Source organism: Medicago sativa, chromosome 8 (assembly GCF_051527215.1).
Source record: "Medicago sativa cultivar Bolivia chromosome 8, Bolivia_mono, whole genome shotgun sequence".
NCBI classification, from domain to species: Eukaryota; Viridiplantae; Streptophyta; class Magnoliopsida; order Fabales; family Fabaceae; genus Medicago; species Medicago sativa.
The window spans coordinates 74,456,838-74,470,679 of NC_140756.1; the positions used below are offsets into that span (position 1 = coordinate 74,456,838).

Below are 13,842 nucleotides of genomic sequence, written 5' to 3' on the forward strand. Positions count from 1 at the left end.
GATCTTTTATGAAAACTACTTGGATCAGATTTCAGATCCATTTTTCAAACAAACTAAACCAAACCGACCCATATCGCATACATAAAATCAAATATCTATTTAATTTATTAGTATACGGCATTGCATAATTATTATTATTTTTTCAATGATAGTTACTAAAATTCAAATTTTTTTTTTTACTATTTATCTATTTCAAACATAATCTATCATTGTTATTTGGTAATATTATTTTGAATATATTGTATATTTTATTTTCTATCAAACAAGTTTGACTTTACATTGGTTTTATATTATTAGTATTGATAGAAAATTGTAATCTAAATAATCAAAAACCAATCCAATCAAAGCCGCTTTAAATCGGATTAGGTTGGGTTGGTTTTTGATTTTTGGGGAATAATCAGAAATATTTGGAACAAATGAGTTTTTGCTTCATAAGTGAATCAAATAATGTTAAGTATTGTTTTCTTTCATCTTATGTGCGTGTAGTTCCCGTATCCGCCTGTTTTCAAATATGGTTTTGCAGCCTCTATTGATTTCATGCGGTTTGTTTAGTCTTGTAGTTAAACAGGCAAACAATGACTTGGGTTGATCGGTGGAACTCTGCAGGGCACTGCTTCTAAATGTTTTAGACCGGAAGTTGCACCGTGCCATGAAATCTCCCTTCATAGTTACTTCATTCTTGCGAACATCTATTGTGTACTCTGTCAACCCTGCATATTTAGTTTTGCAATATGAAGATCATTTACTTAAATTAGACGGCTAAAAAGAAGCAATGCAAGGCACCATAAATACCAAAACAATAAAACACCCAATGGAACCCAGCTAAGTGCTGGAAAACCGAAAAACCAAAAACTCTATCTCAACAAACAATCTTGAGGGTTCCAACACCATTCATAGAATAGATAAGATGAGATTTTTAATCTACTCAAACTCCATTGTAAAGATAACACCTTAATCACTCCAACCATTTCATCAATCTCTTTGGCAGAATTGTTAAAAATGATATCATTTTTAGATTTCCAAATCACCCAAATCGCTGCATGTCAAATCAACCTCCAACCCATTAGTAACTTCTGGTTCCTCACCTCCCCACTCCAACATTCAAAATGGACAAACAAATTGAGGGGTAATCATATTAATTTCAAGCCAATCCAATACGTTAAGACCACAACCCAAAAACCACAGACAATGTATAAAGAGGTGTGAAGACGTTTCCAAGCTACTCCCACAAAACACAATTTAAATTTGCCTCCAAAAAGACGCAATTTCTCCTTGCAAGGTTATCTTTCGTTGGGATACGATCATGAAGTAACTTCCAAGAAAAAGCCATTGCTTTAGACGGGGAGCTGGACTCTTCTAAATTGACTCAAACACCCTTTCCTTTGATCGACTCAAATGGCCTTCCAATAATAATGATTCTTCGAGCAACTTACACGGCAACTTGATTGTGAAAAATCATGTTTCGGGGCTCTCCATGATCACCTATCCTCAAAATCCGAACCCCTCCACTCCCGTATCACCTCCTTCAAATTATTAAGCAAATTAAATTCCCATAAAAAGACCAACCTCCAACCCCTTCAATCCCCCACAAATCACCGACATTCACATCCTTTTGGGTTGAGATTGAAAAAAGACGTGGGAAAGAAATGCTCAGAGGTGCATTCCCCACCCAAGTGTCCTTCCAAAAATTCGTATTCCTTTTCCTTCTATTCCCCACCTTTCTCTCTATCCTACCACTTTTGGTGGTATATTAAAATTGAAAAAAAAAAAGGTTTAAAAAGGTTTCTTATTCCTGTAATATCAGAATCATGCAATTCTAATTGTTTGAATCAAGCCATTTTTTTAATACGACGAGTAAACAAATCTGCACAGCTTCAGTACTAATACTTCCACCGTTGATAACTGTTGGGCTAATACCTTGAGGATATATACCAGTTAACAAAAACTTATGATATACCTAAGAGGCTAAGAGTTTTTGATGAGATAGTAAAGTTTCTTCGAGCTTAGTCAAAGGTCTTGAGTTTGAACTTTGAAAACACAGCAAGGTTAAACTCATGGGAGGTAGAGATTGGTTGTCGACGTCTTCAACCTTTAACTTGCAATACTCGATTTTATACGAGAAAAAAAATTGACATGTTTTTTCTAAACTGACGGAGTGATTATATGCTTAGATTATCTACCTATCTACCTATCTATTATACATAAAGGGGAAATAAAATTGGCTGCTCAAAAGGGACCTTTGATCTAACTTACATTAGACCTAGGCTATATTTAAACAAAAAAGTTTACAATTTTTAATGATTTAAAAGACAAAGCGAAGTTTGGAACCTCACCAATCATTTTTGAGACAAGTCTGGAAACTCTATCTTGACAACCATTACACCCAATATTTGCTGCTATCACCACAACTTGAAACTGCTTGCAAAAAAAACATTACAAAATAAAGCATTGAATTTAACACAACCACAATCATATAATCTATGATATATCAATATCGCTATAACTTATCATTGTAAGAATTACAACAATTGTTTGTATGATTTCTGAAAAATTTTAGTTTCACTAGCAATCAAGAGATAGGTATTATTGAGATTATTTTTTTGGATTAAATTGAAGAGAAAACAGTGTTAGTAAACCTACCGAAGGGAGTGTCAAGTTCTCCAAATATAAAAGAGAACGGTTTTCGTTTTCATTTTTAGAGGCCATATCCCATATGGTTTATCAGCAAGCTTTGCTTCTCTCATCTCGTTTTTAAACTTGTTGATCAGAAGTTTGACTATGTCATGTTTTGTTAAACAATTGTCAAATTGATCTTGTTTGAATTATTCCTCAAATTTTCTATGCAAAAGTTTGCATAACAAGCAAATTTGCAAAGCATTTAAATAAACTTAAACATGAGATTTGCCTCCCTACTTGGCACGTTTAAGCAGCTACCGAATTCAACTAGCAGACTTTTAGGTTTGATATTGCTCGGTCTTCTGACGAATAAATGTGTTTTATGATTTTAAATTATATAGATATATAAGTTTAAACGAGAGACAACTAATGTAGGTCATTTTTTGAAGGTAAATAATGGTAGTCTTAAAATATTAGTTATGCTAGAAACAAATAAAAGACAAGCAAGGCGACAATTATATTGCTAGTATCCTGGTATATTGCTAAGTTACACACATTTATCTAGGTTTGAGTCCGAGACCTCACATTTTAGATGATATTAATCACTTTGTCTAGGACAATGAGTGTGTTTGATTTGATGAACAGTATATACTGGACAGAACATCACAAGATAAAACAACATAACATAAGACATAAAAAAAACATGATAAACTTTTATAGTATTGTAATTTTTGGTCTTATACAATTTTGATGGACAAAAAGTTATTTTGTATTTTAGATAACTTGTACATGAGACAAACAGTTGTAATGAGGGACAAATTTTTTGTTTTTATCTTGTCACTTGCCTCCCGTATGTCATGTCTCAAAAACAGTTTTACAAATCAAACACTTTACAACTGGAGTTGTCTTGCTCTGTCCTTAATTTTTTAGCGAAAAAGGACTTTGCAATGGAATACTCCCCTCAAACTAAAGTAAAAATAGTTAATCTCATTTAATTTTGGCTAAATTACACCATGGATTATTTAAGTTTGAAGTTTGTATCAGATTGATCATTTATTTGGTCAAACATAAGTCCTTTAAGTTTGAGGTTTGCAACAGATTGGTCTTTTAAGTTATTTTGGTCACACATAAATCCTTTAAGTTTGTAAACGTTTTCAATTTAGTAATTATGTTAACCAAACATTACAAAAACGATGATGTGGCAGAAAGAGTAAATCGAAAACGTTTACAAACTTAAAAGACTTACGCGTAACCAAAATAACTTAAAGGATCAATCTGTTACAAACCTTAAACTTAAAGGACTTATGTATGACCAAAATAACTTAAAGGACCAATCTGTTACAAACATCAAATTTAAATGACCCATGATGTAATTTATCCTTTAATTTTCTTAGGGTTAATTAAGTTTTTGGTCCCTATAAATATCTGCAGTTTTGTTTTTAGTCCCTATAAAAATAAATCACACTTTTTAGTTCCTACAAAATTTTCCGTTAGTGTTTTTAGTCCTTGTTAAATTAAAATTTGTTTAATTATGCTTAAACTTCTAAATTTTTTAAAAGATTTTTTACAGACAAGTTCATAACATCGTAAGACACTCTTTTATAAAATCTTTTAGTTTTTTAAAATGCAATGAATTAAATATGAATTTTTCTAAAAGCCAAAATTTCAAGATTATATTAATGTAAATTTGGACCTAATAATAAAATTTTGAGTTAGTTTTTTGTGGAGGAGCTTTGTATAATGTTCTAAATAAGTATGTAAAAAATATGTTAAAAATTTAAAAGTTTAAGCACAATTAAGCAAATTTTAATTTTACAAGGACTAAAATGTGTTGGTCCCTCTTAAATTAAAACTTGTTTAATTATACTTAAACTTTTATATTTTTAAATGATTTTTAACCGACATGTTAAGAACATTATAATAATCTCTTTTATAAAAAATTAGAATTTTTTAACATGTAATGAATTAAATATAATTTTATTTAAATGCCAAAAATTCAAGATAAAACAAACTAACAAAAATTTGGACCTAAAAATAAAATTTTGAGCTAATTTATTGCGGCGAAACGTTTTATAATGTTTTAAACAAGTATGTAAAAAAATCATTAAAAAATTTAAAATTTTAATCATAATTAACAAATTTTAATTTAACAGGGACTAAAAACATTAACGGAAAATTTTATAGGGACTAAAAAGTGTGATTTATTTTTATAGGGACTAAAACCAAAACTGCAAATATTTATAGGGACCAAAAACATAATTAACCCATTTTCTTATATGGTGTTTGAAGGGAGCACTCCTCAAAACTCCTTTTACGAAGTTACGAAATACTCCCTTATATGAAGTCAACTATTTTTCTTAATCAACGTTGATTAAGAAAAATAAACATGGAAGAAGATACATTAATTATTTAATAGACCTAAAAAAATAATTTTTTCTTATATGAGACAGGACGGAGTATATGCCAAACACAACAAGAAGTCATTAATGCATTGTATTTAAGGCATTTGAATATCCACAAAGTAGCTGCGATCGGATTCTCCTTTCAAACTAAATAAACAACTTCATCATTCTAATAAAAATGATTTTTTCATAAACAAGGCAACGATTAAAACTTTGTTCAATATTCGATTCTCCCGGTACAAGCTTTAAGAAACTCCAAATCAGAAATAACAAGTTAAAAAAATGAAAATTAACTCTTCATTTTCATTAGGTAAAGCATTTGATAGACATTATATTATAAGGACTTAAATCAAAGTTATGAACTGAGGCGGACTCCAGCTCTCAAACCAACCCTGTATTTCACAAGATCATAATATTCTTCAGAACCCGAGGAGGCTTGGGTGAAAATGCTTGCAACAATTTGCTATAAGTTTCTCAAGAGCGAAGCTAGCAGGATTCCCATGTGAGGAAGGGAAAATCCTGGGAGATCTCACTGCAGAACCCTGACTTGACTCAATCATCTCCTGTAAAGTCATAGAATATGCTCTTTCATCAGACAAAGTAATGAATACAAAGAAATCAATAGTTGCCAACATCAGCTATAGCATGCAATTTTTATTACCAATTTGGTGCCAACATCTTACAATTTTTATTAACTTCTATTATTCTTATTAGGGCAAGTAGTAAACCAGCTTTGTACTGATTGACATGTGTGTATGCATAACTGCTTAGTCTAACAATAGTTGCATTAATTCTGTCGGCGAATTTGCTACCCTTTGTCTTCTAATTCAAGCATTATGCATAAAAAATAGCTTTATATTGCCACTCTGCAGTAAAACTATAACGCTGCAGCAGAACCTAACATCAATACAAAAAACTACTGGCTACCACATTAAGAGACATCTGATAAAATTTGCTTCCTAAAACACGTTCCTTTTACTAGAAAAATCTGGTTATACACTTCAAAAGGAAGAGTAAAAAAAAAAAATGGTTAAAAATGCGCGCGCGCGAGTGTAAATTACATTTTTACATATGAATAATAAAACAAAAATCTTCAACTTGGAGCAGTGTCAATAATCAATCTGAGAACAACTGCAATAAAATAGTGGCCAGTATGGCAGTCACTAAAGCTCCATTTGGGGAGCTTAGGAGGAGAGAGCTTTGGAAGAAAGAAGAAGAAGGAAGAAAGGTAAAAGAGAAGAAAGGATAGTCTCCCAACTTGAAGGGGGATTTATTTCTCTTCGTAGTACATAAATATGGGGGAATTACAACAATATATTGAAGAAAGATTTTGGAGAGCTTCGAACATTGTTTTATAATACTTTTAAACTTAAAAATATATTAATCACAAACATTTATTTTTTCATTCTCCACAAAAATACACTTTCAAATAAGGTAGAAGATTTCTCTCTCTCTTTCCCTCTCATCCCCTCCTTCCGAACTCTCAAACAAAAAAAATACTAGTACAACACAATAGCTATTTATAAAGAATATCAGGATCAAAATGAATTACTTTCTAAAATAATAAAATAAAAATTAAGTGAGAGATTAGCACACTACTAGGTTAGAGACCCGGCGTTGCCCGGGTTAGACATATTAAATAAGGTCGTTTGCACAAACACATATATAAGCATATTTGATTTAGAATGATGCATTTTTTTAGTATTAAATAAGTGTACAAAATATTGTAAAAAAAAAAAAAAAGGAATGAAATTGGGGCGATGAATTTTTTTAGTATTAAATAAGAGTACAAAATATTGTAAAAAAAAAAAGGCATGAAATTGTGCGATGCATTTTTTTAGTATTAAATAAGTGTACAAAATATTGACAGAAAGAAAGGCAAGAGGATAGGAATGAAATTGGTGCGATGCATTTTTTTAGATGGAATTTGTTAGGTTAAATTACTGCTAACCTAATACAGCAAATTGGAGGGAAAATATTAGGTTAAGTTGCTGCAGACCTAATAAAATTAATAAATAAGGATAAGGATGTTCCCCTTCTCATCTAGGTTTTCCAAATTAACTAATTGAATATAATAAAGATGTAAAATAGTGTTAATGTAATGTAACCATATCTATACAGTGATATTAGTGCATAAAATATTCACTCTAATTGTTAATTTCTGTCGCTTCATGTTCAAGTTTAACCAACTTGCAGCTGAACAAGCAATGGACCAATTCATTCTCATTTGAAAACTCAGCCATGCAAACAGACAGTAGCTAAGGTGGTCATTACTAGGGGTGTTCATGGTTTGGATTTATTGATATCCAATCCGTAACCACATGAAAACCAATAAAATGGATTGGATCTAAAACTAAATTATCAAAACCGGTTACAAAACAATTAAACCAGTTTAAAACCGGTTATTAACACCAGCCATAAATCCTTCACAAAAAAAAAAAAAAAAACAGCCATAAAGAAAAAAGTCACAGAAAAATGAAAATCGTGAAACTCGTAAAAAAAGAAGAAATTGATGCTTCAATAGCCGTCGTCGTTCAAGTTGTTAGCACCATCCACATATTTTGCCGCCGTCGTGCAAAGAGGTTATATCACCGCCGTGCGCAAAGCTTCTGTCGCCGCCGTGAGCAAAGTTTCTGTCAACGTCGCTGCAACATAGCTTTTAACATCAGATCTGTGTGTGAAGCTTCTATCATTGTCGCCGTCGTGCACACCTCGTCGGAGTCATCTCTGTGAGCAAAGCTTCTGTCGTCGTCGACGTGTGAATATAGAACAAGATAATTTGTACTAACTAGATCTGCATCTAGATTTTCTCTTCCTCCTCTTGCGTTTTCATCTCCGTCCATGTAACCGCCGTGCCACGTCATCGGAGTGAGTTGAAAGCAGAAAAATTGGTAATAGTTTTTTGGGCTTTTTCTTTTTAGGGATAACCGGTTAACAATGGTTTATAACCGATCCATTTTAAATGGTTTGGTTGATATTTGGTTTTAAAATTTATGGTTATTTTAGAATGGTTACGGGTATGGTTATGGATTTACTACTCAAACCGGTTATTTTGCACAGGCCTAGTCATTACTCCTTTCAAAAAACAACAAAGCATCCATATCATTCACTAATCACTAACATCATTTCTCAGAAAGACTTGCATTTAAAAATGGTGCTAAAGTGACACTAGAGAGAAAATGCCAAGTATTTAAATATTCTAAACAATAATCTTTCTTATATTCAAATTCGATGGCACTAATCTAAAATAAATTTTGACCAATACACCGTATCACAAACAAACATTTAAAGTCACAACGAAATCTTCTCTAAATAATCATCAAAGGGTACTAAATTTCCATAACCAACTGGCCTACATGAGATTACTGCAACTGGTGTACTAGAAACTTGTAAGGGCTGAGTTATAACTTATGCAACTCAAATCATAATCACATATTTAAACTAAGGAGTGCTTAAAGTTGGATGGAATTGATCCCTCTGAATCAGAATAAACCATACTTTACGATACATATTTCACAGGTTAGTCCCAACATCATATATGTATAAAAGAACGCAACCTACTAAACAATCAAACAAGATCTAGTATAGATAGTAGTAGTCAATAGCGGCCGATAGCGGCGCTAAAGCAGCCATGCGAAGCGGCGACGAACCGCTACGGTAATCGTCGTAGTGGCGCGGAACTAATTAGCGGCTGCTTCAGCTGCTATAGCGGCGCAGCGGATAGCTGCCGCTCTAGCCGCTATTTGATTTTAGTACGAAATTTCCAAATTGACCCGATTTTAAAACCTTTTTGAGGGCATTTTGGGGATTCTGTAAACCCTAACATTTTTCAACTTTCTCTTTTTTCAGCTGCACAGCGAAACACAATCTTCTATCTTCCAACCGGCAAACACGACCTGAGGATCTCTTCTCTCTTTCTCTGTTCTCAACTCACACGATCTTTTTCTCTCTTCCTCTGTCGCCGTCGCCGATTCTATTCCACTGTTCGATCTCTTCCTTCCACTGTTCAGCTTCATTTTGTTCTCTTCCTCTGTTCTTTTTCATTTGTTCGTCTGTCTTTTGTTTGATGGTTTCTCTGTTTTTTTTTTTCTTCCTCGGTTATTTTTTTTTCCCTCTGTTGTATGGTTTCTCTGTTCTTTTTTTCATCCTCTGTTTTCTTTTGTTTTTTTGGTGTTTTGATTTATGAATGTTTCATGAGATTTGAGTGTTATATATAATTTTATATTCAATATAAGTTTTTTTTTTTTTTTTTCTCAAGAAATATATAAGTTTGTTTATACTTTATAGAATTATTCATGTAATTTGTCCAAAAAATAATTAAGTATAGGTGACCGCTATTTGTCATACCGCTAAACCCTATCCTGCTATCCCACTTTTTGGGTCGGCTGCTACGCACTGCTATCCGGGATTGACTACTATTGATAACTCAAAACATATTGAAGAAAACAAAATCAAAACCAATATAAATCAATTCTGTAATAGTCTATATATGAGAAAGCAATACAACTTTGGTTTCATCTATCTTCCCTTATAGCTAGACTACTCAACCAACATTACATATCTTACTAGTTTCAATTTTCAAATTTTCGATCAAATCAAACACCATAAACTATAATGAATGACTTGAGCAAAAGATGATTTTTACCTGTAGTATCTATCACTTGCAACAGCATCTCGACGACTTTGTTCCTTCGGGTGCCGCCTCAACGCGCTCTCCCTCTCCTTCTCTTTCTTCTCCCTTTTCAACCTCTCTTCCCTCAACTCTTCCAATGTCTTCTTCCTTTTCTCACCCTTCCTATCACCACCGCCATTTCCACTATCATCACCACCACCAACATCATCATCATGATTGAATTTCTTCTTTTGAACATACCAAGGCAATTCAACCCCTTTCCCAGCAACACCATAACCTAATTTATATTTCTCATCTTCCGGTCCAACAGCACGAACAGTCTCTCCAGGCTCTTTCCTCATCTTCAACTTCTTATAATTCTTCTTCAATTCCTCTTTTTCATCAACAATCTCTCTTTTAGGTACTCGAATCGGATCAAAAATCTTAATTCCTTTAAAAAGATTAATATGACCTAAATCACCGGCTTTGGCTTCGGCTTCAATTTCAGGTTCAGCTTCGGATTTAGGTTTGGCTTCAGGTTCGGATTCAGGTGGCGGAATAGTCGGTGCCAAACCTTTAGCAACACGGAGTTGTTCAAGACGGACTTCGGTGTCGCGTTTTCGCGATTGTTCGCGTTTAAGCTGTTCTTCTTTGGCGGCGGCTTCTTCGTCTTTGCGGACTTTTTCTCTGTTATCGAAATTGTAAACGTTCCAACGTTTTTGAGGGAGGATGTTCAAACCGCCGTGTCCACCCATTTTTTGATTATTTTACGATTTGCACCTAATTTTTTTTTTGAAAAGCTAAAACCGATTTGCACCTAATACGGGAATGAATTGGGAAATTTGAAGAATGAAGGATATAATTGGATACCAAGAGTTTCGATTTCGTAGTAGATGGATAGAAAAGTGACGAATTTGCGATATATATCAGTCAAAGCTCTGCGAACCCTAACTTGATGAAGGAACAAGATGATGGCGAGAACACGCAGCGTGAATAATGATCATTTGGATTAAATAAGTTTTGTTTTTAATTTTTTATGGATTAAGTAAGTTTTTCGTCGAATAACCACTTTTGATATTCGATTTTAGGTAAACTCAATCGTATTTTTGAAGTATGTTTGGTACATTATGAAAATAATGGTCTTTCTATCATGTGCAAATTTGTACTATATTAAGAAATTTAAAATGGTAAGTTTATCTTAAAATTTATGCATTTTATATTAAATATATAACTTTTTAATAAATAATTGATGTTTTTCAATAAAAAGTTACTACTTTTAGTTGCTTTAATATCTACAATATTGCACACGTTAGACAAACTTTAGAAATACTAATGTGCATGTGAACATAGTTCAGTTGGCAGGATACATGATTAAATATTAATTACAAAGTATAAATTTTTAATAAATGATTATTAAATTATCATAAAAATAAACAAATGATTAATTAAATATGAATTTTTAAGTTTTTATCGATTAAGAATTTATTTATTTTAAAAAAAACTTAAATTCATATTTAGTTAAAAAATTCTAAATTTTCCTGAGAAAAACCACTGTAATATTCCAAACTTCCCAAGAAAATTTATTAAAAAATATGAAGGTTACATATAATTTGACTTAAAAATAAAGACAAAAAATGGTGACGAAAAGTATTTAATAGATTTTAGTTATTTAAAACTTATTTAGAGATCAAAACTTTATGGAATTGAATTTTTTTTTTACTAAGAATTTGTTGATATTTGTTCTCAAGGATAATATATATATATATATATATATATATATATATATATATATATATATAAGTTATCTCTTTGATCAGAGTTGATGAAGATCTCAAGAAAATTCTAAAATAAAGACAAAGATTCACAAAGGTTTATGTATTAAACTAGAAATTTACAAGAGGCGGAAGCCAAGCGTGCTTTGAAAGAAAATAAACTTGCTATATATAGGAAAAGAGGTCCACTATTTGAACCGGTAAAAGGCGACCTAAACATTCGGTAGCTAAAAACAAACGACAAAACAACATTATTGTTAAAGCCGGGTGCACAATGGGCCCCATCGTCACTTTGACAATAAATACAACAAGACAAACAACTTTTACAAAGTTGTCAAAAAGACAAAGCAAAAGAAAAAGCTAAAGCTAAAGCTGATTACGACTAAAGCAAAAGCTGACAGGGACATATTGTCCACCAAAAGATTCTTTGAGATAATTGCGGAGGGAAATTATTTGGCCTTGCTAGCGACAATTTCAATCATGGAGTCCCAAATATCTTCCATCGTTGGATCTGGTTGAGATTCACCAGGTAGAACTTCTTCGTCTTCATCAATTTCTTTGGATCCTTTTGATGAGACTGACATATTATCTTCTGGGAAAGAGCAGAAAAACTGATCTTTCATGAAGTCAAGAACTCTGACCTTAATTTGATCATTAGTCTCTTGAGGATATTTCCTCTGAAAATAAGTTTTCACTTCATTCATAGAGAAGTTTTGAGTGTTGGAATTTTTAACACTCTTGACTTTATCTAATGAGATAGAAGCCTTAATTTTATCCACCATAATTTTAAGGTCGTCTGGACTCATATTAGTCCAAAATTTATAAAAGAAATTTCTTTGGAGAATAGGAACATTAAACCTGTCTTTAGAGATAGTGATATTCCATCTCCAAATCCATGGAATTTGAAATTTACAGAAAAACAGACAAGGACATTGTCCTGTAATAAGTTTACTAGACGCAACCTTTTCAATTAAAGGGCTAGTATTACACCAAGAGGTATACAAATTTTGTATTTCTTCAGGTAGAATTTCTAAAGATGGACCAAATTTTTGCCACCAAGAAAAGAACCAGTTTGGGATAGATTTTTCCACAATTTCTGGGTTAATAGAAAAGAACCAAGAATGCTTGTTCTTAGGATTTTGGTAATAAAACATTTGGGTAAAAGCGTTAACATAATCCCAATAGTTGAAATTAATAGGATTGTTTTGACTATCTATAATAGCCTTTTCATTATTTGGGTTAATTCCCCAGTCTTTAGGAAGAAGAATTTTATTAATATGACATTTAGAAAAACTTATAAAGTCTTTAGTATTACCATTATGGTGATTATGAGTAATAGTAACTGACCCTGATCCGATCAAGAGCATCTCAAGATGAGGTCTAGATTTTCCAGCCATTCCTGGATAGCCTCTAGTATCCAAATACCTGTCTTTAATGGACCAACCATCACTATTATTTAGCGAGAGGTCTTCATCATCAATATACATGATGGTTTCAACAATAGGATTTTCTAAATACTCTTGAGAAGATTCTTCTTGAGTTATTTGCTTGTAAGAAATATTCTTACTCTTAGAAGTCGAAGAAGACGATGCTTCTTCTTTTTCCTTTTTCATATTTGAAAAGGTAGGTCTTCCTTTGTTGTATTGCACAACAGACCAATCTCCTATTACCGGAACATTAGGAGTGGATTGAGCTTGGGGCAACATATTATTGCTCCCTTGATAGCCTCGACCATATTGGCCACGCCTCCTCTTCCCCTATAAGGGGTTGTCATATCCCTGCAAAAATTCACGAGTTAAGAAATCAGCAAGAGAGTTATTTTCTCCTTTAATGTATTGAATATCAAATTCAAAGGCAGATAATTGAGCTTGCCAGTTAGCAAAAATTTGTTTTGCCACAAGATTCTTAACGTCTTTTTCAATAATAGGTTTTGCCGAACTACAATCAATCCTAAGCAAAAACTTTTGATTAAGTAAATCACTCTGAAATTTAGAGATACATTTTATGATAGAAAGCATTTCTTTCTTAACCGTAGAATACTTAGTTTGAGTGGGATTCCACTTTCCTGAGGTAAATCTAACTAAAACTTCTTTTTTAGAATTAGGAATAACTTGTTTAAGAATTCCCCCATACCCTAAATTGGAAGCATCAGTTTCAACAATTTTAAAATAATTAGGGTTAGCAAGAGAAAGACAAGGTAAACATTTGACTTTACTCTTAATTCTTTGAACCACATGAGTATGTTCATCTGTCCAAGGTTTAGGTTTAGATTTTAACCTATTATACAGAATAGCTGTATCCTTAGATAAATACTCATAGTAGTCTGACACATAGTTAAGACTACCTAAAAATCTTTGTAATTGAGTTTTATCCAGAATGATATCTGGAAATTTAGATGCAAATTCAATACTTCTATCAATAGGAATAATAGTTCCCTTAT

General features: G+C 32.4%; 2 protein-coding genes across 2 annotated transcripts; both read right to left on the bottom strand.

Moving 5' to 3' along the window:
- Positions 1–406: 406 nt before the first annotated feature.
- LOC146901449 (Heavy metal transport/detoxification superfamily protein) lies at positions 407–2,815 on the bottom strand. Its single transcript, XM_085732105.1, has 3 exons — positions 2,641–2,815; positions 2,334–2,415; positions 407–710 (listed from the first exon to the last, which is right to left on the bottom strand). The coding sequence occupies exons 1-3, from the start codon at positions 2,704–2,706 to the stop codon at positions 451–453; spliced, it is 408 nt and encodes a 135-aa protein (XP_085588231.1). The 5' UTR covers positions 2,707–2,815; the 3' UTR covers positions 407–450.
- A 2,370-nt stretch (positions 2,816–5,185) lies between these two features.
- LOC146901450 (leukocyte receptor cluster-like protein) lies at positions 5,186–10,616 on the bottom strand. Its single transcript, XM_085732675.1, has 3 exons — positions 10,448–10,616; positions 9,664–10,410; positions 5,186–5,581 (listed from the first exon to the last, which is right to left on the bottom strand). Exons 2-3 carry the CDS (start codon positions 10,383–10,385, stop codon positions 5,575–5,577), a joined length of 729 nt encoding a protein of 242 aa, XP_085588801.1. The 5' UTR covers positions 10,386–10,410; positions 10,448–10,616; the 3' UTR covers positions 5,186–5,574.
- Positions 10,617–13,842: the final 3,226 nt, after the last annotated feature.